This window comes from Mirounga angustirostris, unplaced genomic scaffold, assembly GCF_029215605.1.
Source record: "Mirounga angustirostris isolate CCGP_5_RB_7025 unplaced genomic scaffold, mMirAng1.0.hap1 SCAF_8, whole genome shotgun sequence".
Lineage (NCBI taxonomy): Eukaryota > Metazoa > Chordata > Mammalia > Carnivora > Phocidae > Mirounga > Mirounga angustirostris.
The window spans coordinates 40,123,938-40,150,160 of NW_026991716.1; the positions used below are offsets into that span (position 1 = coordinate 40,123,938).

General features: G+C 56.0%; 2 protein-coding genes and 1 long non-coding RNA gene across 10 annotated transcripts; 2 read left to right on the forward strand and 1 right to left on the reverse strand.

Moving 5' to 3' along the window:
• On the forward strand, positions 1–255 carry MYMX (myomixer, myoblast fusion factor). Its single transcript, XM_045866959.3, has one exon. The coding sequence runs from the start codon at positions 1–3 to the stop codon at positions 253–255; it is 255 nt and encodes an 84-aa protein (XP_045722915.1).
• Positions 256–1,758: 1,503 nt separating this feature from the next.
• SLC29A1 (solute carrier family 29 member 1 (Augustine blood group)) lies at positions 1,759–15,111 on the forward strand. 8 transcript variants are annotated; one of them, XM_064597659.1, is made up of 14 exons: positions 1,759–1,897; positions 7,411–7,520; positions 8,624–8,769; positions 10,741–10,822; positions 10,930–11,132; positions 11,223–11,362; positions 11,665–11,799; positions 11,902–11,999; positions 12,152–12,230; positions 12,700–12,797; positions 12,977–13,112; positions 13,359–13,444; positions 13,829–14,028; positions 14,393–15,111. In XM_064597659.1, exons 3-14 carry the CDS (start codon positions 8,639–8,641, stop codon positions 14,502–14,504), a joined length of 1,500 nt encoding a protein of 499 aa, XP_064453729.1. In that variant the 5' UTR covers positions 1,759–1,897; positions 7,411–7,520; positions 8,624–8,638; the 3' UTR covers positions 14,505–15,111. The 8 variants fall into 8 exon arrangements, with proteins under 8 accessions (XP_064453729.1, XP_045722914.1, XP_064453730.1 ...); XM_045866958.3 differs by having other exon boundaries at positions 13,004–13,112; XM_064597660.1 differs by having other exon boundaries at positions 8,687–8,769.
• A 7,685-nt stretch (positions 15,112–22,796) lies between these two features.
• Positions 22,797–26,209, reverse strand: LOC135365561 (uncharacterized). Its single transcript, XR_010413638.1, has 2 exons — positions 25,555–26,209; positions 22,797–25,172 (listed from the first exon to the last, which is right to left on the reverse strand). It is a non-coding gene; the product is annotated as an uncharacterized LOC135365561 (long non-coding RNA).
• Between the last annotated feature and the right edge of the window lie 14 nt (positions 26,210–26,223).

Sequence of the window (26,223 nt, forward strand, 5' to 3'; positions counted from 1 at the left end):
ATGCCGGTCCCACTGCTCCCGTTACTGCTGCGAACGCTGGCGGGCCGCCTGCTTCTGCCTGCCGCCCGCCTGGCCCGCCGGCACCTCCTGCCCCTGCTGCGCCGACTGGCCCGCCGCCTAGGCTCGCAGGATGTTCGAGACGCTTTGCTGGGCTGTGTGTTGTTCGTCCTCAGCCAGAGACGCCCGCCCGACGCTGAGGAGGCCTCCAGAGCGGCCGGCCAGGAGAGGAGGGAGAGGCTAGCTCCCCCCAAATGAGGCCGCGGTCCCTGATATTGGCTGTGTCATCGAAAGCCTTTCTTCTGGACTATGACAGTCCTGGCACCATCACTGAGCGCAGCCTACCCAGTGTGCGGAAGACACGGTGGGGGACTGAACACAAGAAGGGTCTGACCAGGACGCCTCCCCTCTCCCAACAGGAATGACTGGAAGGATGCCCAGCATCGAGCAGAAAACTGATCATTACCCCTCCTGAATTCCTCCTCCCAAGACCCCTTTTTCCTAATCACATCTGGCTCCAGGGAAGGGAGGAAGTGACTCTCCTCCCCTATCCCCAAACGGTGACATGAGGTCCAATGAGGGACATTGCTTACCCAGGGACAACTGACAATTTACCTGAGAGGCGAGATTTTAACCCAGACGGTCTGTCTTCCAGACTCAGGATTTACCCTAAAAGAATAGGACCTTGGTTCCCTAGGGAGTCAGTCTTGCCCCAAAGCCCAGCATGCTGCAGGTGCTCAATAAACATTTGTTGATTTGAGTTCTTGGGACGCCATTTAAAGTCGTGTCACCCACACAGCTCCTACGCTCCTACGCAGAGAGAGAGCCTAACGTGGCCAGGGGGTGGGGGTGCGGGTGCGGGTGGGGTGGGGGCGGGGGTGGGGAAACCACTCAAGGGTTCCTTTTGCTTCCTATCCCATTGTCCCGCAGTCCTCATCTCCTGGAGGTTGTTTCCCTTGTGTAACTTCAGTCAGTATGTCACACTGTGACCCAGCAGTCTTGGGTCCGATTTGGAGGTCTGGCTGGCCAGCTCAAGGTAAGGAGGAAAACGTCACGTCCTTGAGCCAGGTTGGAGACTCTTCTCACCTAGTGGTGTGGGAAGAGGGAGATTTGTTTGCCAAGGGACCCCGCGGGCAGCCACCCAGGGGAGCAGTGTAGAAATGCTTCCCCTGAGGGGCCCCGTGTCCCTGAAGAGATCTAGACGGGGTGCGGGTGGGGGAGTGACCAGAGGCACTCACCTCATTATTTCCGCCTCCCCAAAGAGCAGCTCCTAAGAGGTCAAATAAGAGCTGTCAGATTCATTTGCATTCAGCCTCCGGGTAATTTGCTTATTGTTCCCAAATAATAGTCCTCCCTCCCTCCAGGAGTCTTGGGCTGTGGGTTCAGAGGGGGGAAATGAGGGATGCGGGCCCCTTTCCGGACCCCCATCTGGTCCCCACACCTTCGTTCCGAAGCTCGGCCCCGGGGGAAGAAGTGAGGCCCGAGCTGCGCGCCCCCCCCCCCCCCAGCCCCGCGGGGCTTTCCGCCAGACCCCGGCCTGGCCACCCCTCGGCACCATCTGCTTCCCCCTGGCGTCCTCCAAAGCCAGTGCACGTGCTCACCCCTCTCGGGAAGGCGACCTGGGGCAAGGGGCGGAGTGAAGGGAGTTCCAGCTCGTGGTCCCCTAACCCCGTTCCCCTCCGGGGTCACGGGCACCTTTTCTTCCGTCTGATCCCGGCCTCCCGTGCCGCCGGCCTCCCACAGCGCTCCTCGCTCCCGAGCGGCGCGGGGCGGGACAGGGCAGGTCGCCGGGCGCGGGCCGGGCGCCGGCGTGGCCGGTTGCAACCCCTCTCCCGCCGGCAGCGGAGACCGGTCAGACCCGGCGCGGGCTGCGAGCTCCGGCCATGGCCCCAGCCCCGAGGTGAGGAGGCCAGGACGGGGAACCAGAGGGGAATTTTCGTCCTCCTCCTCCAAATCCGGCGGGTGCTCGGGGAGCTGAGGCGGGCCGCTGGGCGGTGGGGCGGGGGCTGCGCGGTTCCCACGCGCCTCGCGGGGCCGGGCGGAGAGAGGTGGGGTGGGGGCCCTAGTGGGGCTGGGGTGGGGGGCTATACGTGGGGTCGGGCTCTGCGATTTCCGGCGGAGGGGTTGCTTTTCTCGGACTTTGAAGGTCACCCCGCCCCACTCCTCCACCCCCGCTGCGCCACCCCAACCATATCCAGATTCCCCCAAGGTCAGAGACCTGCCCAGGGTAAAGGGTAGGCAGAGTTCTGGGAAATTAGGCTGGGAAGACCAAGCCCAGACGTAGTGAACCTCAAGTCTTGAACTCTGACCCTCATTCTCACCCTTAAATACACACCCACTAGGAAAGTGAGGGAAGTGAGATGAGTCGGCCCGGAGAGGGCTGGATCCTGTCTTTATTTTAAATGTGGATGTTTTGTTCATTATATCATTTTGTGCATTAACTTTGATTTTTTTAAAAATATCTCAGTCAAATATTATTTATCTTGATTTCTAACTTTTTTTGGCGCCCCCATAAAATTTGCACCTCAGGCAAGTAAATGCCTCATTGGCCTCTCCCTAGTCCCAGCCCAGCCACAGACAGGGCCATGGACACAGAGTTGGGAACAAAATGAGAACGCACAGTCATGAGATAGGTGCTGGTGACAAACAGCCAAGCCAAGCAAACACACTTCCAGCAAACACAGATGGACACAGGCTGGGGAGAGTGGACCGGTGTGTGAGGTGGTGGGCAGGCTTGGGGCCTGGAACACGAAGGAGGGAGTCTGGGGCAAGCGACAGTCTCAGAGTGGGAGATGGGGTGGGATCAGCCCTTTGCACCCTACTCCTATGCCAGGGACCTGAGGAAGAAAGACGTAAGACGGCAGAGGGTGACAGGACTGGCTGGGCCTACCCAGAAAACCTCCCAGCACAGGCTGGTGTGAGTTGAGGCCCTGAGGCTGTCCAGCAGAGGGCCCTGGCATCCAGCAACCATCTCTGGTCAGGGAAGGGCTCCGAAGGGGCGTGGATGTTGGCTGGGGGCCCGGGCAGGGTGACCGCCAGATGGGCTTCTCTCCAGCAATAACAGTCCTGGCTGTTGCCATCTAGTGAGCAGGCCAGGCCTCAGCGGGGGTGGGGAGAGGAGCCAGCCTTTCCCCTGTCTGGCCTGGGACCCTCACCACTTCCCTCCAGTTGCTTTCCCCTTCCAGCCCACTCTGCACACAGCCTCACCCACTGGCCACCAGCCTGGCCATGCCAGGCACGTCTGTCTGACCACTAAGTCCTGCCACCCCCACGGGCCCAAAGATGGGAAATGAAGGTGGGGACAGAGACCTGGGCCAAGGAAGAGGGGAGAGGAGGGCTGGGAGAGGAAGAGCGAGAGACTGGACAAACACAGAATGGGAATGGGGGTGGGTAGACCCAGACATGAAGTGGCCCTCAAGTCGTGGGGCATTGCCTAAAAAAATACCACCCTACCCCTCTTCCTGCCCTCTGTTTGCTTAAGGCTGGGGGGTGATGGTGTGTCATGTCTCCGTGGGAAGCGCCGGAAGGCTGAGAACACCCCTTCTGGAGTAGCTTGGGGACAGTCCACTGACCTTAAGTAGAAAAACTACACCTCCCTTCAGGGCCCAGTCTGTTTCCTGGCAAGAGGGTATGACCCTGCCTCATCCTTGATGTTAGTAATGCTAATTGGTTTGGTTTTTAAAAAATATATATTTAGGGCGCCTGGGTGGCTCAGATGGCTAAGCGACTGCCTTCAGCTCAGGTCATGATCCCAGGGTCCTGGGATCGAGCCCCGCATCGGGCTCCCTGCTCCTTGGGAGCCTGCTTCTCCCTCTGCCTCTCTCTCTCTCTCTCTGTCTCTCACGAATAAATAAATAAAATCTTTAAAATATATATATATATATATTTATTTATTTGAGAGGGAGTGGGAGAAGCAGACACCCCGCTGAGCAGCGAGCCCGATGTGGGACTCGGACCTCTGGATTATGACCTGAGCTGAAGGCAGGCGCTTACCGATTGAGCCACCAAGGCGCCGCCTGCTAATTGTTAATTAGTGTCCATGGCTTCTCCAGGGGACAGGTTTCTTGGGTAGTTGGGGTGTGGGGGGTGTGGGCGTTGGATTGGACTTTGTGTCTTCAAACCTCACCAGCAGACCGATTATCCTCCAGCACTGAGGGCTGCTACAGGGGCCCTGATTCTCCCCTCCCCCCAATTTACTGGCCAACCAAAAGCAGGGGAATCATTCCCCCTCCCGTGGAGGTGCAGGAAGGGCAGACCACTCCTCAGCATGCCCACCCCCTTCCTCCTCAGCCAGTGGCGGATGTGGGACTCAGCAAGGCTTGGCATTTGCCTCTGGGGACAATAGGATTCACTCAGGATGTAAGGCTGTTTGGGGCTTTTTTTTCTTACCATCTCCAACTGTTTCTCAGCTTTTCCAAAGTTATGGATTTAGAAAGAGTGAATCTTGAGGGGCCTACAGACCTGTGCCTCTACCCCATCCACTACCCTCCCCCCAGACACGCATCCCCCTCCAAATCCCAGTTGAGGTTGGTGTGGTGTTTGCGTGTGGGTGTGCGGGTCTGTGTGTGTTAGAGGTGGGAAAATCAGGTCACTGATTATACTGACGATGCAGAGGGGTCCCTGGGCATGGGGGTTGGGGGAGCAGAGGATAAGTGCGAATGGCAGAAGGTGGCCCTGAAAAGGGAGCGGGCGCTGGAAAAGGAAAAGGTGCACTGGAGAAAGTGGCGTGGGAGGGGGTTGGGGGGAGTGATATCGGAATATCTGGGAGGGGACTCCGCACCGCTCTGGGCAGAGGGTTGGCTGCAGGGACAGTAGGAGTTTCTGGACCCCCAGCGCGGAACAGACTAGGGATGATACCCCTCCAGCCCCGGGTGCTCGTTAACGCGGCCGGGTTTGGTGTGGCACGGCCCAGAGGTCCTGTCTTAAGAAATAACGCGAGGGGTGGGCCCGGCAGCCCCGGGGGGAGGGAGCATGGGCGCGGCGGCTCGGGAAGGGGGGTAGGCTCGCATCCGGAGCTGCTGGGGGGGGGAGTAGCTGGGGCGGGGCCGCGGCGGCGCGGGCGGGGCGGGGGGGGGAAGCGTACGCGCGCCGGGTAGGGGGGAGCGGACTGCGGCCGCGGGCCGGGGCGGGCCGGGGCGGGCCCGGGCGGGCCCAGCGGAGGGCGGGTTTGAATGTGCTCCGGCGGGCGCGGGAAGCTGCCGAGAGGGCGCGCGGATCTCGGCGCCGTAGGACTCTTTCCTAGCAGGTGCTGCCCGGGCCGGGGTGCCGGGGGGTCGGGGAGGGGAGGACCGGGAACCGCCGGCGCGTAAGGCGCCTCTCCCCGCCGCCCCGAGGGCAGGGAGGCCGGGCCTGGCAGCGACGCGGCGCGCAGAGGCAACGCCGCGTGGGGCCCTCGCTTCCCCCGCGCCGAGCGTGCGGAGCCGCGCTGCACGTGGCGCGCCAGGGTCAGGGCGCGTGGAGACTCTGCGGAGATCAGGACCCGAGCGGGGCGTGGGCGGCCTGGCTCCTGGGCCTGAAACCGGCTGTCGCTGAGCTGACCTCCGCAAGGGGCGGGCGAGTAGATGGGTAATCTCGATGGATCTGTTGGTACAGGAGAGGGGCCGCGCCGGTAACTGCGCTGGGTGGGGGGAATGGGCATGCGGGCACGCGGCTTGGAGGTGAATGAGCTGTCTGTTCCTGGCCTCCCCTTCCTGGGCGCATCCTCATTTACTCCTAGAGAGGACCCTTCCTTAACTCAGAACCCCTGGTTTCCTTCGGGCGGGGTGGAGAGCAGTGGTGGGTGAGGAGGGCTGGTTTCAGCCCTGCCCTTCACCCTTCTTGGGGCGGCCCCTTTGCCCATTCCTCTGGGTAACCTCCCACTTCTGCCTGTTGAGCTCTCCGTGCCAGGATGTGTGTGTTATTGGAGGGGGGAGGGGGTTGCCTTACACCTGAAGCTCTTGTCAGGCTTGAGATGACCTCAGCCCCCACCCTATTTTCCCCCTCATCTCCCAATATACGGGGCTAGCTGAGAAGCAGCCTTTATACCTACCTCCCCACCCCAGAAGAAGGCTAGAATAAGTTGCACATTGAGTTGGAATTCCAGCGCACCCCATTCACTAGCTCTGTGACCTTAGACAAGTGACTCAACCTCTCTGAACCTCAGCCTCCCCCATCTGTTCTATGGAGACGATTTAATACTAGCTTATGGGTGGTTGTGAGGGCAAGAGGAGCTATCTGCACATAGTGGCTGGCCCCACACGCAACCCCAGGGAGTAGAGAATTTGACCGCAAAGGTGTGTCTAGAATCTGGGGTGCATGAGAGGTGCTGGGGGCCTGGGGGTAGGGAGGTGCTCAGTCTGTGTGGTGGTTACTTTCAGGGTTCCATCCTGGCAGGCCAGGGCATGGCTGGAGGGACAGCAGGTGGTCTGAGCTGGGATCAAATCCCTGGTTGCTGCTGGGCAAAGGCAGGCAGGAACAAAATACCTGGGCTGGCCAGCTGAATGTCAGGATGTGGGCAGAGGGGAGAGGCTCCCCTGGAGTTGAATTGTGCCCAGGACTGAGGTGGGGATGGCTGAGAACAGAACGTGGGCGGGTAGCTGGGGGAGAGGGCAGAAATGAATACTTTCCCAAGCCTAAGGCAGATTTTACTAAGGAAGGGGAGATACTCTATTCTCTCCACCCCAGCTCCCATCTGGGTTGAAGCTATACCAGTTCTTTCACTGCCAGGAATCTTGCCTGTGGGGGTGGGGGGGTGGAGCACGGGGTGTGCTGAGGTGTGAAGCTGGGAGATCCCCTCCCTAATACCTAATAGAAAATCTGAGTCCTGAGCCTTCTCTGCCTACCCCCTAGGGTAGAGCCTTCTTGCCCCCATCCTTCTTGAAAACATAAAACTGTTGTTCACCACTCTGTCCATTCCCCAGTGCCTAGAACAGTGCCTGGCTAGCATGCAGAGGTCCTCAGTCAATATTTGTTGAAAAGATGAATGGAAGAAGTCCTCTGCCTCCATCTGGAGGTGTGTGGATGTGTTCCTCCTGTCCCCGCCCTGCAGCCCCCTACAACCCACATGTGGGCTGGGGGGCTGAGGAACGCCTTTGGAGAGGCTGGAGTTCACCCAGGGCGGGGTTGAGAGGAATTATGGGGAAGGGTAGAGAAGCCCATTGAGGGTGTTGGGGGTCCCTGGCGGTATGTGTCTGCCAGTCTCAGGCTGGGACCTGGAGCACTGGCAATACCCGTGAATTGTCCCACACCCTCAGCTCCCCTACCGAGACTGCTGGGTGGCTTATCTCCCAGGCTATCTACAGGAGCAGTTTTTAGTGTGTGTGTGTAAGAGGCTTCTCAGAATGGGGCCGATCCCTCCCACAGCAAGGCCTGCAGGTGCAGGGTTCTCTCCCCATCCAGCCTCTGCCACTTTATTAATTCTGGATCCTTACCCAGGGGGAGCCCATGGACAAGGCCTGCTGCCAGAGCCTGAGCTAGGACCACCTCCCAAGGACTGCCCAGGCCCCCTCTGCTCTGACCCTTCTGCTGGCAAGTCTGGGCATCCGGTGAGTGCGGGCCCAGGCCCAGGCCCAGGCCCAGGCCCAGGCCCAGGCGGGTGGGGAAGCCAGTCCTCACCCCAAACAGCAGACCTGGTTCCAGAGCTAGGCCCGCACGTGGGGGATGCGCCAGCACACGCCTGCCTGGCTTTCCATGCTATCCAAAGGGAAAGCTGTCTCATCTGGTGCCAGGGTGCCTCCCCTACACGAGTGGGAAGCAGGAGGGGGATACTGAGGGGGGAAGCTAGGAGCTTTAGGTCAGGCCTGTGCCCCTACTCCTCCAGTCTTCCCTTCAAGTTTGGTCTCAGAAAGGGGAAGAGGACAGGGGCCTGGGAGTGAGTCAGAGAGGAACCGAGGGGGGATGGGGTTACCCTGGTGCCAGGACAGGGGAGGGGCAAGCTTAGTTGTGGGAAGGGCTGTGTCCCCACATCGTGGTGAAGCGTTTTCCTAGAAAACTGGCCAGGACTAGGAAACCCTTGGGCAGTGACTGCAAAGGAAGGTTAAAGCGCCCCCGGCACAGAGAGGCTGGGGGCTGGGGGGCCTCCAGGAGGGGGCAGGCTCTCCAAGTCCACTCTTGCCATGAGTGCAGGGGCCCCCCCCCAGAGGGTGTGAAGGTCAGAGTTGCAGAGAGGGACCTGGGCGTGGGGTGGGGTGCGGGGAGGCATCTCTGGCTTTAGTCCTTTATCGCTGCAGCTGCGAATGTTTGTTGTCTGCCCTCCCTCCTCCCCTCCCGCGCCCTCTTTGCTCTGACTCCTGTTTCCCTCCTCCTGTCCCTCCTTCCCCCCCATTATCGCTGCAGTCCCTGACCCCTCTCATCCTCTTCCCTTCCTTCTTTGCCAGTCCTTCCCTCCCTCTCGCTCATACTTCCTCCTCCTCCTCTCCTGCTCGCCACTCTCCTGTTTCCCAGCTTACAAACTGCTTCGGCTGCCAGATAAAAATAGCGGTGGCCAGGCTGGGAGCCAGGTAGCGCCTGAGCAGGCAGGGGGCCCGACAGCACTGGCCGCAGGGGTCAGATTGAGCAGTCCCGAGGGCCAGGGCCGGCGGGGGGTACCTTCTGGACTCTTCAGTTTGCCCGCTCTGTGTGCCCTCCCCACCGCCACCTACCCCACAAGAGTCTAAAGAGGCCTATGAGGAAGCAGGGCCAAGACGTGGCCTCACGCTGCTTCTGCCCCCAGCAAGCGCCAGAAGGAGGGAGCTCTCAGCCAGGCAAACCCGACGCCACCGTCACCATGACAACCACTCACCAGCCTCAGGACAGGTACGGGGACCTGGGCTGGGCATCCAGGGGGGCGGACATGGGTCTCCAAGGGGCTGGGTGCCATGTCCTTTGGAATTTGGAGTTTCCACTGCTGACTGGCCTTCCGGCAAAGTAGCTGTGAGTCAGGTCTGCCCGAGGGGTGGGGGCCGGGTGTGCCTTAGCTGGGGTGCCTGTTGGAAGGGCCAGGGTGGGTGGGCGGCGGCAGCCCCTCCCTGGCCTCTCAGTGTTTCCACTGTTGCTCTCTAGCCAGCTAGCAGTTTCCAGCTTCTCCTCCCATCACTCTGGGGAAATATTTGGCGGCACCCCTCGTTCCAGAACACATCTGGCAGAACTGCCCTCTTCCTCAGGCCTGGCCTTGAGCCTCTGCCTCAGATGACCCTGGCCCACCCTGGTCCTTGAGCTGACCTCGCTCTCGCTTCCCCAGCCTGGAGTCTGTAAGCTCCTTTAAGTTAGACCTGCCACCACGATCACGCGTGTGGGTTTTGTGGGGGAAGAGGCTGTAGCTTGGTTGAAGCTCTCCACGGAGTCTGGGTCCCAAGACAGTTGAGGAAGCCATGCCTGCGGTCCAAAACTCCCTTCAGCCCAGGCCCCCCACCGCATCCCCTCGCCCCTGCGCATCCCGTCTTCCTCTTGTGCCAAAAGGCCGCCAAACTAGGCCACTTCTGGCTGTGGGACCTCTCTCTCTGTGACTGTTTCCCACCTGTAAAATCGGGGTGGGGTTTATTTGGGATGGGAGGGAATTTAAGGAGACCTAGTAAGTGCAGGCCCCAGGTTGGGTCGCTCCCTGTCTCCTCCGTTCCCAGGCCGCCTGTCCTGTCAGAGCCTCACCCGTTGGTAGCAGTTCTGGGAACCCCTCTCCCATCTCCATGCACGTTGGTCCCGTCACCCAGCCCTGCTCTGACCATCTGTTCTGGGCAGCCTCGGCCAGGGGCTTCTCCCTTCATTCTGGGCCTCTGAATCAAGCCCTTGGCTGTGTTCTTCAAGGTCATGAGGATATGAGGTGCGGGGGCGGTGGGGGGCTCTGTAGTTGAATGGCTCGGGCCTCCCCACTCGGAGCACTCACCCAGGCCTTTCCTGTGTGAGGCCAGGCCCTGTGCTCTGGCCAGACCTGTTTCTTCCCTGCCTTGGGCTTTGTCCCTGCCACTCAGTGAAGAAAGCCAGCGTGGGCTGTGGGTGGGTATGGCAGACACATCCGGAGACCACGCTGGGAGGGCCCAGGGCTGCCTGGGGGAGGCTGGCCCATCGCACACAGGCCCTGAGGTATACGGCTTGGGGGCAATGCCCCGGGCCAGCCGAATGGGGCGGCACTCATTTGCTCTCTGTGACGTCCAATGGCCTGTTACCACCTGGCCTCCTCTATGTGGTGTGACCTACAAAGCTAGTTTTGTCTGGGCCGGGGGAAAAAACAGCTCCCTCACTTCCCAGCCACCCCAAGTCACCCGCCCTCCTGTCTCACTAGGTCCAGAGTGGTCTGGGAGTTTCTTGACCTCAGACTCCTCTTTGGGGAGCCACACAGTGCCTGCCCAGACGGCATAATCACTTCCAGCCTGCCCAGTGGGGGTGGAAGACACTTTCTGTTTGCTTTCTCCTTCACCCGCCCACCCCCAGCCCCTAGCAGGATTTCCAAAACCACCTCCGGATGTGTGGGTCACACTGGTTCCCAAGCCTGCAGGGTCCCCCGAGTCTTCGGGGCTGAGAATCAAGGTCCTGTTGGCCATGCCTTTCAGTCCTGTGTCCCTCCCTGGCCCTCCTCCCCCTATGGACTTGTCTGCCTTTTTCCCTATCCCAGGACGCTTTCCCTTTCCACGTAAACCCGTAGGAAGACTCAGGCACATGGACATAAACACGGATGCCTGTGTCCTGCGATGGCTGGAGAGCCCGAAGGTTGAGGAGGCAGGAGCTTTTAGGTTTGATCTGGGAAGGAGGGGGGGATGGTGGATCATTTGGCCCCTTTTTCTCTCCCATCCTCAGGTACAAAGCTGTCTGGCTTATCTTCTTCATGCTGGGTCTGGGGACGCTACTCCCATGGAATTTTTTCATGACAGCCACTAGGGTGAGACTCGGGGACCTGGGCTCCAGGGGACATGTAGGGCCTGGCTGCTGTGTCCTCGGGAGCGCCGGGAGAGAAGTCTCAAGGCTTCTGTCTTGCAACCCCCACAGTATTTCACAAACCGCCTGGACGAGTCCCAGAATATGTCCTTGGTCACTGCCGAGCTGAGCAAGGACATCCAGCCCTCAGCCACCCCCACAGTGCCCTCCCCAGAGCGGAATTTGCTCAGTGCTGTCTTCAACAATGTCATGACGTTATGTGCCATGCTGCCCCTGCTGTTCTTCACCTGCCTTAACTCTTTCCTGCATCAGAGGTGAGCGCCTGGGCCCCTGGCCTGACCCCTCGATGCCTCTCTCTCTCCCTGGGCTGAGCCCCCGGCCTCACCGCCCTGGCCTCTGGGCAGGATCCCCCAGTCTGTTCGGATCCTGGGCAGCCTGGTAGCCATCCTGTTGGTGTTCCTGATCACTGCTGTCCTGGTGAAGGTGCAGCTGGACGCCATACCCTTCTTTGTCATCACCATGGTCAAGATCGTTCTCATCAACTGTAAGTGGGGCTGGGAGGGGCAGAGATCTTCCCATATCCCCCCACCCTTCCTTCAGACCCACAGTCAGCCAGGAACGGAGCCCCTTCCTCCCCCCAGAGGAAAGAAATGGATGCCGTGGGCGGTCCGGGCTCCAGAGGCCTGAGCACGCACGAACCAGGGCTGGGAGGCAGGGCAGAGAGGGCTGTGTTTGGTGTCACGACTCCACCGGGACCCGTTTTCCCACGGGCCTCCAGCCACCCGCAGCGGAAGCAAGTCCCACTCTGCTCCCTCTCCCCTGCTGATGCCCACCTCGTGCCCCCAGCATTCGGTGCCATCCTGCAAGGCAGCCTGTTTGGTCTGGCCGGCCTCCTGCCCACCAGCTACACTGCCCCCATCATGAGTGGCCAGGGCCTGGCAGGCATCTTCGCCTCGGTGGCCATGATCTGTGCCATTGCCAGTAAGTATGGCCACCTGTCTGCCTGCTGGCCTGGTTGGTGGGGGGGGGGAGGGGAGGGTCAGGCGTCGGGACAGTCTCTGATCACTCACATGCTCCACACAGGTGGCTCAGAGCTGTCAGAAAGTGCCTTCGGCTACTTTATTATCGCCTGTGGGGTTATTGTTTTAGCCATCATCTGTTACCTGGCCCTGCCCCGACTGGTAAGCAGATGGAGAAAGCCGGATTTGGGGTGGGGGTGGGGAGTCCAGGGCTCCAGACCGGTGGTGTTCTGGGACCCAAACCTGGCGTTGGAGGGGGGAGTTCTGGAGCTTCCACCTCTGAATCCACCTCCCTGGTGTCCCTCACTTGGTAGGAATTCTACCGCTACTACCAACAGTTCAAGCTTGAAGGGCCTGGGGAGCAGGAGACCAAGTTGGACCTCATTAGTAAAGGTCAGAATAGCCTGCAGAAGCTGGGTTGGAGGGCGGCCTGCCCAGCAGGGGCAGCCTGGGTACAGAGGGCAAGAAGGAGTGTGCTGTATTGGCTGGCAGCGATAAGCCAGCAGCCAGAGGGACTGGGGCTGGGATGAGGGGGGAGCAATAGGAAACAAAGGCCGGGAGAGGTGAAATGGGGGGAAATGCTGGATGCCCTTGAACATCTGAGGGCAGTGGGAAGCAATTTCAGATTATTGTAATAGAACCTGAGGCTCCTGGGAGAGGTCAGGCCCCCTGGGACTTGTGATGTGGGACTTACAGGTCTGGGAGGTCTGGGCTCGGTGTTAGGGTGTGGCTGTGTCCCAGGGAAGGGGTCTCCACCCCCAACTAACCCCAGCCCTTTGGGGGAATGTTTCTGTCATCTCTTACTGTTCTGTCCTCCCTACAACGTGATGCTCCCACAACGTGTCACCCCACCCCACCCCAGGAGAGGAGACAGGAGCAAACAAAGAGGAGTCCAAAGTTCCAGCCCCCAGCTCTCAGCCCACCAACAAAGGCCACTCAATCCGAGCCATCCTCAGAAATGTATGTGGGACATGGGTGTTCTGCCCTCTGCCCCTTACCCTCTTTTTCTCTTACTTTTGCCCCTCCCGACCCATGCGCTATCCATCCACTCCCTTTCCTACCCGAGACTGGCCACTCCCCTGGATTCTGGGGGGGGGGGGGGGCGATTCTGGGCTCTTTGTTGCACAGCCACCTTGAAGACGCGGACCTGGGTCCCTTTCCTCCAGATCTTAGTCCCGGCTCTCTCTGTCTGCTTCATCTTCACGGTCACCATTGGGGTGTTTCCTGCCGTGACTGCTGAGGTCCAGTCCAGCATCGCGGGCACCAGTACCTGGGGTGAGGACACCGTGGGTTCCCAGGATGGGGGCACACTGGGGCTAGAGCAGGTTTGGGAGTGGGGGGCAGGGGGAGCCTGGGCTTCCGTCTCCCCAGCTAAACTCTCCTGGCCCATTTGCCCTTCCCTGACCTGGAAGCATCTTCTCCATTTTACAGCTGGGGAAACAGCCCCCGTGAGGGTTAGGGTTGCTGAATCTGCCTCTCTGGACCTAATAACCACCCCTGACTCTACTCTTCTTTTTCCAGGAGACTACTTCATTCCTGTGTCTTGTTTCTTGACTTTCAATGTCTTTGACTGGCTGGGCCGGAGCCTCACCGCTGTATTTACATGGGTAAGTGGAAGAAGGAGGCGCCCAGCCCCTGTGCGAGGGAGGGCGGAGTTCAGCCTGAGACCCGGAAAGGGAAGCAGGAAAGTATGGTGATAATGGGACCATGCCTTTTTTTAAAAAAAAAAAACAAGACATAATCTATGTGTACTAAGTCATATAGATCTTAAGCGTACAGCTTAATGACTACACACACACGCACGCACGTGCTGCTGTATAATCACCAGCCAGGTCAAGATATAGAACGTTTCCAGCTCTCAAGATGGCTCAGCCATGCTCCCTCACAATCAGTATGCCCGAAGGGTAACCAGATCCAATTCAGATCCTGAGGGGCCCCAAGTGGAGCGCTGGGGGCCAGCCCAGGCTGAGGCACCACCTGTTCCTCCGTAGCCCGGGAAGGACAGCCACTGGCTGCCAAGCCTGGTGCTGGCCCGGATGTTGTTTGTGCCCCTGCTGTTGCTATGTAACGTCCAGCCCCGCCGCCACCTGGCTGTGGTCTTTGAGCACGACGCCTGGTTCATCATCTTCATGGCTGCCTTCGCCTTCTCCAACGGCTACCTCGCCAGTCTCTGCATGTGCTTCGGGCCCAAGTGAGTGGGGCCCCTGGTGGCATTAGGCAGGGTCTAGAGTTCCAGTGGCGGACAGCCCATGGAGGGGGAGAGGGCAACAGGAGACTCCCTGATCCTGGAGGGGCATGTAGGTGAAGGGGTCGTGGTGGAGGGTGGGGCACCCAGGGTACCCAGGTGGAGATGCGGGAAGGTGGGAGACAACCCCCTTACGCATTCCCCCAAGAGGCAAAAGCCAGATTGGAGGTGGGAAAGTAGGATGGGCCTGGGGAGCAGCAGAATTCTGTGCTCAGGCAAGTCTCGCCATCACAGATGCTCTGTGGGGGGAGAGCTGGGCGGGGGCTGGGGTAGGGGCCATTCTAAGGAAGCCTTGCCCTCCCGCCTTTAGGAAAGTGAAGCCGGCTGAGGCAGAGACAGCTGGAGCCATCATGGCCTTCTTTCTGTCTCTGGGCCTGGCACTGGGGGCTGTCTTCTCCTTCCTGTGCCGGTCTATTGTGTGACCGTGGATGGATAGAAGGACTGCACTGACCACCTGCTCCTGCGCCCTTTCTTCTCCTTCAGGGATGGGCAGGGGTGGTCTGGAGGTTTTCTCTTTTCGCCAGCTTCTGCTTTCTCACAGCCTGTTCTGGGCCTGGGTGTCCAGGCCCTGAGGAGGGAGCGTCTACGGATGGACAGTGGGGACATTGTGAGCCTGAGGGTCAGAATCAAGGGAGGGCATGCAGGCTGTGCATCTGCTCAAGTCCCCTTCAGCCACCACGCCCCCGCACTTGGCTCTGACTGATCGCTGCTTGAGCAGGGCAGCAGAGGCTGCTAGGCTCAGAGAGAGAGGGTATGTGGGTATATGTGTGTGTGTGTGTCTCTTCAGCATATATACCAGCAGTGGCTTGGGGCCGGGACTGTCTGTCTCAGGTCCCGTATGATAATATTTCCATATTCTCCCCGTGTGCCTCCTCCGCCCACATTTCCATATCCCTCCCCTGGTCCCCCTGCCTTGTTCCTACCAATCATGCACCTTGTACAGTTGCCATTTAACTGCTTTTTTTTATATTCAACAGAAACCAGGTGCCTTCAGAGGCTCTCTGATGAAATAAATTTTTTTTTTCTTCCTCCACGGCTCCCTGTGTCCTCCAGCCGCAGCTCCTAGAGAGGGCAGCAGGATGGCAGCCTGAATCTGGGGGATGAGCATGACCCAGCTGAACCCTGGCCAGTACCGTGCCCGTGTCCAGTGGTGGGGGCGGTGGCGGTTAGTCCTCTTAGCCTCAGTGGGGCTGCAGTGCCCCCTGCCGGGGCCACAGAGGAGGGACAGGCCTGGAGCCAAGACTGCTGGCTGAGACTGAAAAAGGCCATTTTTTCTTTGCTGCTCGATTCCTTCTTTCACAGGACTGGGGGTAGGGACAGTGCTCCGTCTTTCTTTTGTCTTCACTACCACCCTCACCTGTCCTCACCCCTCAGCCCCAGGAATAAACCTGCGACCATGGTCCGCTCCTCCCCGCCACGAACATCCCCTCCCCTGCACTCCCACACCTCCAGGCAAGAAGAGGCTGCAGCCCCACCATGTCCCCTACCTAGCACTCTGCCCTGACACCTGGGGAACACGGGGCCTCTGTGTCCTTACATGGAAATGGGGCCCCCCTCCCCTTTTCTTCTCCAGCTCTCCTAGGGAGGGGTCTGTGGGACTGTAAGAGTGGCTCCGTGGAGGGAGCCGTATCACTGGATCCCCTTCATAGAAATGACTCTTCCTGACTGGAAGTGGGAGTTCTGGCCACTGGGGCGGGGCGGGGACAAACGGGGACACACGCACACGCACACATGCTCACCCAAAGGCTCACTAATCCCTGACCTGCAGATAGCTACAAATTGACACCTCTGTCAGGGCTTTTGTTTATCAGTTTAATTTAATTGAAGGCTTCAGGCCTCATTAAGGGCTCTTAGCACATTTTTAAGGCTGTTTGATGAGCTCTGAAGTTCTCAGGGGGTAGTTAAGCATATCATTATATGGAGAACTGGAGTCCATAGACTCCAGGGGTACACGTCAAAGCAAGGTTTATATCCGAGGTTGGTGGAAAATAAGGTACTCCTTTCCTATCAGATTCAAAAGCAGGGTTCCCTGAGTATGCCTCAGCCTTTGCAGTGCCCTCTGGCACTGAGGCTGAAATAAACTTGAGCTTTTCGTCTTCTCTCCCTCAGTCCCTCTTGACCTTCCCATGGTACCCCAACCTGAGAGTCCTATTGGGCCCCTTCCTTGGCACCAGCAGCCCCTCAGGGACGCTGTGCTTCTTCCCTGGGTTCCTTCCACCGCCTTCTGCCTGCTCGTTCAGGACTCCAGCCCAGGTGTCCTTCATTCCATCCCACATATGGCCACAGAATAATCTAAAAAAACTGACTGATATGCTGCTCTCTCCAGAGTATGCGGAGCATTTCCTGATTTCCCAGCAATGACAGCTAGTTTATGCAATTCCTTCCCCTTCTGTGCCTCAGAGCTTTTGTAACTTAGTGACCTAACTTCTATCGTGCCCTTGACCACACTGCAGCTACCAGACAGAACTCTTGTTTTTCGAGATAGGGTCTACATTCTGTTCATGTTTTCACTCTTTCAGCTACAGGTGCTTTACCTGGCTCCCAGAGGTACTCACAAAATTGTCCCTCCCCAAGCACTCCACATGCCTGACTCCAGCTGTGTGGTGCCACTCATTTCCATTCCCTGTGCTCAAGGGATGGAGATGGGTGTTAAGTAGGTTTCTCTGGACACCAGCAATGATTCGAAGGATGGAAAAACATAATCACATCACTTTCCTTCTTTCTGTACTCAAATAGATGTAGAGGAAAATTTCTAGAATATTTTTTCCAAAAATGTTTTCTAATGCAAATGCCAAGAGTGTGCAGTCTCACACTCAGTTTCTGTTCTCCTGACCTCAAGTCTTGACCTGAAGACAGAGGTGGGGGCGAGAAAACGTAGCTCCCAGGTCTCCTGCCCTGGACCCAAGCACAGTGATGGCTCCTGACCACAGCAGGTGCTCTGAGGGCAACACCACACGGTAGGAGGCAGGCCTCCACTTTGCCCCTAGCACTTGCTTCCTGTAAGGTGGGGAAGGGCTGAGCGTGAGAATCAGGCGGGAATCACGGGTATCACGGACTCTGCCGAGACCTGTGCTGGTCATCACCTTCCTTCCGTGTGACATTTCTGCCTGAAGCATCAGTCTGTATTTAGCTGCTGGCCTCCCCGGGGTGGTGGCCACTGCCACACAGACATTTTCCCTTGTGTTTGATCTTATATGGCGAATTGTTGGGGCTCAAAACTTGAAAAGCTAAGAGCCCCAGTAAAACCAGTCATCCTTAAAAATAGAAGTCAAGCCTCCAGTATAACCGAGGAACTGGAACATACCTGTATCTATTCTCTTGAGGTGAATATGGAAGGAGCATGGTGAGGGCAGTATAATGGGTGGGGGGCTTGAAGGGAAAACTCCAGTTACGGGGAAAACAAATACTCAGAATGTTGAACTGTGATAAGCATTCAAAATGCATATGAGTGAGAAATGCAGAATCACTTTAAAGAGATGGCTGTGCTTTCTGGCTAGCAAGCTCTGCCTGAAACCCAAGTCTTGACACACCGGAAGGGTGGCAGGCTGAGGGACGTCAGCCAGCCAGTAGAACTGGCAGTGAGGCCCATCTGGTACTCTAGGGCAAGTTGGCAGTGAGTGTGGAGATGGGCACCTCACATGAGCACAACCCATGTCCCCCCTCCTCCCCAACCCATCAATGGCAGTGCCCTAGCTGGGCTCCTAGCTCCTGCACAGGTCGCCTCCAAGAGGAGGTGCTCACTGAGAGCCCTCTAGATCCTTGGCAGTCCTGGTGCTCCCTGTGAATGAGGCAGATGGCATTCTGGCCCCAGACTACAGGGCAACTGCTAAATGAGTCAGCAGAACCCCACAAAGTGGGGGGCCTCTCCTAGGCCTGTCTATGGGGTTGGCTCCGATTCAGAGCCTAGGATTCCATCTTGGGCCTGCCAAATACCAGCTGTGTGACCCCGGGCAAGTCACATCCTCTGAGCCCAGATCCTTGTTCTTCAGGAGGCGTGATCTATATGTATGGACTTGCTAAGGTGATTTAGGGAGTCTGCGGGAGAGCCTGGATGCAAGAAGTGATTACCCTAGACACGTGGCACCAAGAATCAATGAAGATGAGCCGCAGCCTGGTGCGCTCCCGCTCTAAGCGGCTCGCTGCTCCTCTCCCCAGCTTCAGGGGGTTCCTGAAGCCTTCCAGAGCCAGACCTCATTTGCCCCCACACCAGCCATTTCCAGTGCCAACCGCCCCGCGGGTCCCAGATGAGCCATTGACAGCGGGGAACCGCCGGACCGGACCGGCGCTGGGCGCGGGGGGCGGGACGAGGGGGAGCCTGCTGAGCCCCGCCCCGCGGCGGCGGCGGCGGCAGCGGGGGGGGGGGCGTGACGTCACCGTCCCGCGTGCTGCGCGGCGGCGCGGCCGTTCACACCTGACTCCCGGCGAGTGGGAGAGCGGATTGGGCATCTTGAGGCCGTTTCCGCTGCCCCTTAAGCCTGAGTGACCTTGAACGAGGCGTTTTCCATCTCGGAGCCGCTCAACTGTAAAGCAAGGGTAGGCACACGCGCACTAGCCTTTCTCTGGGCTGTGAAACTCGGACCACGGCAGGGAACAACTCTTTCACCTACCACCCTGCTCCCGTCTTCCGTATCCAGTGGCCTCCCGTCTCCCTGTAACTTTGCGGTGCTGACCATTGCTATGCCCGTTGTACTCCAGGAAACTGAAGCTGGAATGGTTAAAGGATGGAAAAATATTTTGTAAACCGCAAAGCACCGGGTAAATACAAGTCTCTGCCTGTCTCTCTCTACCTATCAGATAAGCAGAGAGACACACAGACTCGGAGAGATGGGGAGAATTCCCAGACAGTGAAGGAGATGGAGATACAAGGCCTCTTGTGATAGTGTGGCCCCATAACTGAAGCCGGGGATACCTTCTTCCCTAGCCTTCAAAACGTTCCGGAGAGTTCTTTCACATACCCAAGGATCCCAAGCCTCCCACGTAATCCTTTCTAGGTGAAAGCAGCGAAGTCCTTCCTGATGTCTAACCCTAGTCTCTCCTGTTTGTGAGTTCCTCAGCACTTAGCACTACCACAGCCTTACCAGTCCCTTATCTGGGCGCAGGTGGGCCGGGCAGGCACTGGGCCCAGAAATCCAGTCAGGTGAGAACTGTACTTTGGGCAGTGACTTGTGCCTGGGGCGGGTCAGGTGGCAGGCACAGTAGTTAAGTAGGTCAGGGTTGTTTGTGGTAGAACCCACCCCTCCTGCACCTTCCCCTGCCTGTAATTTACTCTGGGCTGAACTGATTCGGAGTTAAGTTTTACCTTAGTCAAAGGGACCCAGGAACACTGAACAACACCCAAGACAAAAAGGGACACCTGGTGGGCATCATGGCCCGAGGACAACAGACAATTTAGAGCTCAGTTGACAATGACAGGACTCAGTCACACACACACACCCTTAGGTCACTGATACTATGGCCTCAGAGAGTCAAGACGCACTCATATGTCTATTAATAGAGTAGGTACCAAAGATACCCTATTTACAAGTTCAAATGGCTTAGATCATAACTCTGGTCTTTTCACTACCCTCCCCTGAGAAATGGTGTTCTTGCCCATGACTTCAGCCATCAGTCTCTGTCTCCTGGACATTCTTTGGTGCCCCATAACATGCCTAAAACGGATTCTTGACCCCCTTCAATGCAGAGTGGTCCTCCTCCCCAGCCTTCAGCCCTCATATTCAATCATTCTACCACAGAAAAGGTGAACACTGAGCCTCTTCCCTACCCCTGTGGGATCTCCCCACTTTCGGCTTCTGCCTTCCCCAAGCTATGTCCTGTGGAGTCTCCAAGTGTTTTTTTGTTTTGAGCAACACAATTAACTGGCTTGACTTAATAGATTTAATATATTTAGACTTTTATTCAATAACTAAATAATACGTATTTTTCTCAAGCATGCATGGAACCTTTACACATATTAACCACGTCCTAGATTACAAAAGAAGTCTCAAATACAAAAGAGCCAGATTATACACACTGCATTGTATGTCTATAACATAATTAAGAGATAATATAAAAATAATTGGAAATGTTGAACACTTTTTTTTTTTTTTAAAGATTGTATTTATTTATTTGAGAGAGAGAGAATGAGAGAGAGCACATGAGAGGGGGGAGGGTCAGAGGGAGAAGCAGACTCCCTGCCGAGCAGGGAGCCCGATGCGGGACTCGATCCCGGGACTCCAGGATCATGACCTGAGCCGAAGGCAGTCGCTCAACCAACTGAGCCACCCAGGCGCCCAACACTTTTTTTTTTTAAGATTTTATTTATTTGACAGAGACATAGCGAGAGAGGGAACACAAGCAGGGGGAGTGGGAGAGGGAGAAGCAGGCTTCCCGCTGAGCAGGGAGCCCGATGCGGGGCTCGATCCCAGGACCCTGGGATCATGACCTGAGCCGAAGGCAGGCGCTTAACGACTGAGCCACCCAGGCGCCCCTTGAACACTTTTTTAAAAAAGATTTTATTTGAGAGAGAGAGAGCCCGCGCTCGAGAGAAAGCACAAGCAGGGTGAGGGGCAGAGGGAGAAGCAGACTCCCCACTGAGCAGGGAGCCTGATACAGTGCTCAATCCCTAGACTCCGGGATCATGACCTGAGCCAAAGGCAGACACTTAAAACAACTGAGCCACCCAGGTGCCCCTTTTGAACACTTTTAAACTGATCAACGAAGATGCCATAAGAAGAATCAGAAAACGCTTAAAACTAAATTATAATAAAAATACTATAGGGGCACCGGGATGGCTCAGTTGGCTAAGCGTCTGCCTTTGACTGAGGTTGTGATCCTGGGACCCTGGGATAGAGTCCCACATCACATTGGGCTCCCTGCTCAGTGGGGAGCCTGCCTGCTTCTCCCTCTCCCTCTGCCTGCTGCTCCCCCTGCTTGTGCTCTTTTTCAAATAAATAAAATCTTTCCAAAAAATATTACATATTAAAACATGGGGATATAGCTAAAATAGTACTTGAAGAGAAATTTGTAGCCTTAAATCATAATGTCAGAAAAGGGGAAAGGCTGAAATTTAATGTGCTAGGTTTTAAAGCTAAGAAAATAGAAAAAGAACAGCAGAACTGGGGCGCCTGGGTGGCTCAGTCATTAAGCGTCTGCCTTCGGCTCAGGTCATGATCTCAGGGTCCTGGGATCCAGCCCCGCTTCGGGCTCCCTGCTCAATGGGAAGCCTGCTTCTCCCTCTCCCATGCCCCCTGCTTGTGTTCCCTCTCTCGCTGTCAAAGAAATAAAATCTTAAAAAAAAAAAAGAACAACAGAATTGACCCAAAATAGAAATAATAAAAATTTTAGCAGAAATTTAAATACATGAATATCGATATAAATAAAATAGACAAGTCTCTAGTGAAACTTTTCATGAAAAAAGGAATAAGACATGAAAAACCATTTTAGGGATGAAAAAGAAGATATACTTTAGATGGAATAGAGATTGAAAAGAGTCAAAGAGAAGACTATGCCATAATAAAGCTTTCAAGAAACGCCCAGAAAAATTATTAAACAAAATTGACAAGGAGAGGTAGAAAACCTGAATAGTCCTATATCATTAAAAAAAAAAAAAAAAAGAGGGGCACCTGGCTGGCTCAGTGGTGGAGCATGCAGCTTTTGATCTTGGGGTTGTGAGTTCAAGCCCCATATCAGTGTAGAGATTACTTAAAAATAAAATCTTTAAAAAAATAATTATTATTATTTATTTGACAGACACAGCGAGAGAGGGAACGCAAGCAGGGGGGGTGGGGGAGGGAGAAGCAGGCCTCCCGCTGAGCAGGGAGCTCCATGTGGGGCTAGATCCCAGGACCCTGGGACAATGATGGGAGCCAAAGGCAGATGCTTAATGATTGATCCACCCAGGCACCCCTCTCTCTCTCAAATAAATAAATAAAATCTTTTACAAATTAATTAATTAATTGATGGATTCTGCTTAATATTATTAAGTCTGTTAATTAAGCATATAAATAAAAGGAATTTTTAAAAACAATAGTCTCGCCATAGATGCAGAAAAGTAATTTTGATACTCGTTCAGATTAAAATTTATAACAAGTTAGGGATAGAAAGAGGAAATATTGTGCTCAATGATGAAATATTAAAAGCATTCCTTTTCTGATCAGAATGAGATAGGGATTCCCCACAATCACTGTTTCCACTCGTCATTGTCTTGCAGGTCCTAGCTGGTGCAGTGTACCAAGAAATAAGAGATACAAGGATTAGAAAGTGAGAAACCAGACTGTCATTGTTCTCAGATGATAGGTAGGGTTGTACTTAAAAAAAATAAAAAACAAATTAAGAATTAATAAGGTAGTTTGCCAAGCTGTGGGACCAATAAACAAAAGTCGATTGCTTTCCGAACTCTTCGGGAAACCTAAAATGAAGGAAAATTGCCATTGCCATTGCATCAAAAACAAGAAACACAGTACTAACAATGAAGGGAGTGAAAGTTGTGAAAGAAACTTCTCATGTCCCAACCGCATGTGGAAACTCAGGCAGAACGGGAGCCCGGGCTGGCCAGGCAGACTGGCTCAACTGTCCAACATCTCTGAACATTAAGTCCATTGGCCTGTGAGGATGTCATTGCAGGGTATCCCCCATGGAGTTCAGCGATAATAAGCCTCATGGAACCGGGTAGAACCGGGACAGACAGGACCCATTCTGGCAGCCGCTGAGCTTGGGAAGGGTGCCTGTTCCAGGAGTTAAGGATCCAGAGCTACTCCCCGTGCTTATACAATCCCTGAGGTCCTGCTGCTGTGGGTTGCCTTATTCATCCATTGCCTCTTATCTTGGCAGCTTCCCTGAGCCCCCTGAAAGCCGAGTGGTGCACCCTCATTAGGAGAATTCCCAGTCGGAGCAGCAGCTGAGTCTCTGCTCCAAGACTTCACTCTGCTTTAGCTAGATCAGGGGTCTGTAAGTCTTCTCTGTAAAAGGTAAGAGACTACATATTTTAGACTCTGCAAGCTACCTGGTCTCTGCTGTACTATCAACTCTGCCATTGCAGAGTAAAATTAGCCAAAAACAACATGTAAACAAATGAGAGGGGCTATGTTCCAGTAAAGCTCTACGAGCACAAATTCAAATTTCATGTACTTTCCACATGGCAAAATATTTTCTTTCCCTTGACTTTTTTCAACAATTTAAAAAATGTAAAAAACATTCTTCCCCATAAGCCATGTAAAAACAAGCAACAGGCCCACCAGCTGCAGGCCACAGTTGGTCAGTTCTTGCTTCATCTGGCTACCCTCCAACAACAGAAGGTTGGGCTGGGTCTTTGAGGCCTGGTCAGGAACAAAGGGTATCTTGGGAACAGTGAGCATTGCAAGTGCTGCCGGAAATAGTTTTCTGGAGATCTAGGGGGTTTAAGCTGTTTTTAATAGCCTTCAGTGGCTTCCCTCACTCTGAGTTAAGGTCAGGACGTCTTAGCATGGCATTTGTGGCCCTCTGTGACCCGAACCCTGCCTGCAGGGTCACTTTCAGCGCTTCTGCCTCCCTCAGGGGCCCCTAGGCTATGACACAGAAGTGTCAGGGCTGTGCCTCTCCATGTTTTTCCCTCTTCTGGGAATAGACCTGTGCCGTGGGCTGGCTAGCCTTAGCCCTAAGCCTGCCCCGTTGCTCAGGCGGAGCTGGGAGTCTCTGATAGTTCTCCCACGTGCTATGATTCACACTTGTCCTGCAGCAGCCCCTTGTGGGCTAAAACCTCCATCTTATTTATGCATTTTTGCATCCCCAAGCACTCACTGTGGGGGCTTAAGTGAGTGTCAGTGAGTGGGAGAAGGCTTCCAGAAGAGAAGGCAGAATTTCTGTGCTAGTGCAAGATTTGAGATCTTCCCATTAGAAGACCCCTGAAAGGTCTCTGGTCCTAATACTGGTCAACAGGAGTGATGTCTGGGATGCCTGGGTGGCTCAGTCAGTTAAGTGTCTGCCTTCAGCTCAGGTCATGATCCCGGGGGCCTGGAACATGGCAAGTCCCACTTTGGGCTCCCTGCTCGGCGGGGGGCCTGCTTCTCCCCCTCCCTCTGCTTCTCCCCCGCTCATGTTCTCTCTCTCTCTCTCTCTGTCTCGAATGAATAAATTTAAAAAATCTAATAAATAAATAAAGGAGTGATTTCTGCTCTGCCCTGGACTTGGGTCCTGAGAGGGGAGAGACAGCATCTCCACTCCATTTCTGGAGCAAGGAGCAAGGGTTGGTGCACCAAAGGCTTTGAGCTGACTGATCTCACTGAAGCTTTGCTTTCCCAGTTCCTAGATTGTGGACTCTCATTTTCACCACTTAACAGGACCATGAAATGGTGTCAGTGGTCTTGTGAACTAGGGAGATTTTTAATTTGCTAGACCCCTTCTGCCCAGAGGGAGAGAGGGTATGTTGAGGTGTCATGACACACTTCCTTTGAGATTTTGATCAGGAACAGAGAATCCTGGGAGATTCCTGGTAAAGAGCACCCTTCCCAAGCCCATTAACTTCCAGTCACAGGTTTTTCACACACCGTAAGAAAGGGGAATAGAAGAGTAAGGAGAAATAAAATTGGGGTGGTGGCAGCCGGATGATGAGGTCTGGAGTGTGGGGCAAAAATAAAGAAAGGGAGGGTCCTTTGTTTTCTGGAATTTAACATATGAATAAAGAAAATACAAAGGAAGGAAGACCGGGCACCACGGCTGTTGAAGGAAGGATTAGGGGTGGTGGTGGGGGAACCCCTCCCCAGCATCCCAGTGGAGGACGCTGTGGGCCAGGAAGACAGCTGATGGACATCTCCAAGGTCACAGAGCAGGAAGTGGCCATTCTCTTCCCGAGGAGCTGTGGGTCCGACACGAGTCCTAAATGAGGCCTTGGCTAGACAAGGGTTAGGGTTAGGGTTAGCACGCAAAAGGGGCAGAGCCAAGCGAAGTATGGCGTCCCACAGCCCTTTGGGCAGGCTAACGGTTTGGGGGCTTGGGACCTCCGGCGCCACAGCTGAAGAGGAACAAATTCTGGCAGCCTGCAGCAGGCTACCCTCCGGCCAGCGTCTTCAAGCGACCTCCAAGAGTCCCTGCTACTCTGCAGGGGTCCCAGGAGACCCTCTCCTCCTCCGGTGTGGCAGCTGCAGGAGCGAAAAGGGCGAAAAAAATGAAACCAGACTGAGAAATGGCTCGATGTGCTCACGCAGGGGAGACGCAGGTCTCAGTGTTCTCCACACGTGGGCGACTGCAGGAGTTGGGGAGGGTACCCCCCCTCCCCCCTCCCCCCTCCCCCGCGGTGGCGAACGCGTCCCCAGTCTCTGCTCTCTGAAGGCGGCGCCGGCACAACCGCCCCTACAGCCCTCTGCCGTGTGGTTGATAGGGGAGAGGTGGGGGGGGTCAGTCAATCATTCCCTTTATGCTCCATCCCACTCCCGAGGGAGTTCCAAGCTAGCTGGCCCTGGCAGGTGGAAAACAGGGTCCCGCCCGCGGCTTCCTAGGATAAATAGGACTGGGACAGCTCACCTCCTCCTCCCCGGGGACCCCGGCAGAGACGGATGGGTAACACAGCAGCTGCAGAGACGGCTCAGGCCGCAGGAGGCGGGGCGGGGCCTGGAGGAAAGGGGCGGAGCAGGGGCGGGGCCGCCAAGGCGGGTCTGGAAACTGCTGGAAGTAATCGCAGTACCGCCGTCGTCGCTCCTTCCGCTGGGCGCAGGCAAAGAGTCCCCCTGCCAGCCCAGGCCGGCGCCCTTCCCCCCCAGCCGGAGCCACGCCCCGCTGCAAAGCCCTAGCTCTTCCCCCGGCCCAGGGAGGGCCGAGATCCGGGGGCTGCCTGAAGTTACACCTCGAATTCCGCACGGTCCCTAAAAAATACCCCTTCCCCTTATTGGGCTATAGGAGTGTGTAGGGCAGATTGTAGCAAAAAAGTCGAACCTGGGAGCCGAGGTCGGAGTGGTTGGCCGCTTCTATCCCCGCCCTCCATCTTTTTAGATGTTCCTCCAAGGCACGACTCTCGGGTCTGCAGGCGCTTGCCTCACAGGTTTATAGGCAGGTCAGTGGCATCCGCGCCCCTAGATCCCCCGTTTCTGTCACATGAGTATTCTCAATCTTTAGTTCTTGGAGAGGGCTCATGCCTTGAAGTGCGGAGACGAGGCCACGAAAAGGAATACTTGCGTGTGCTCTTAAGGCGGAGAC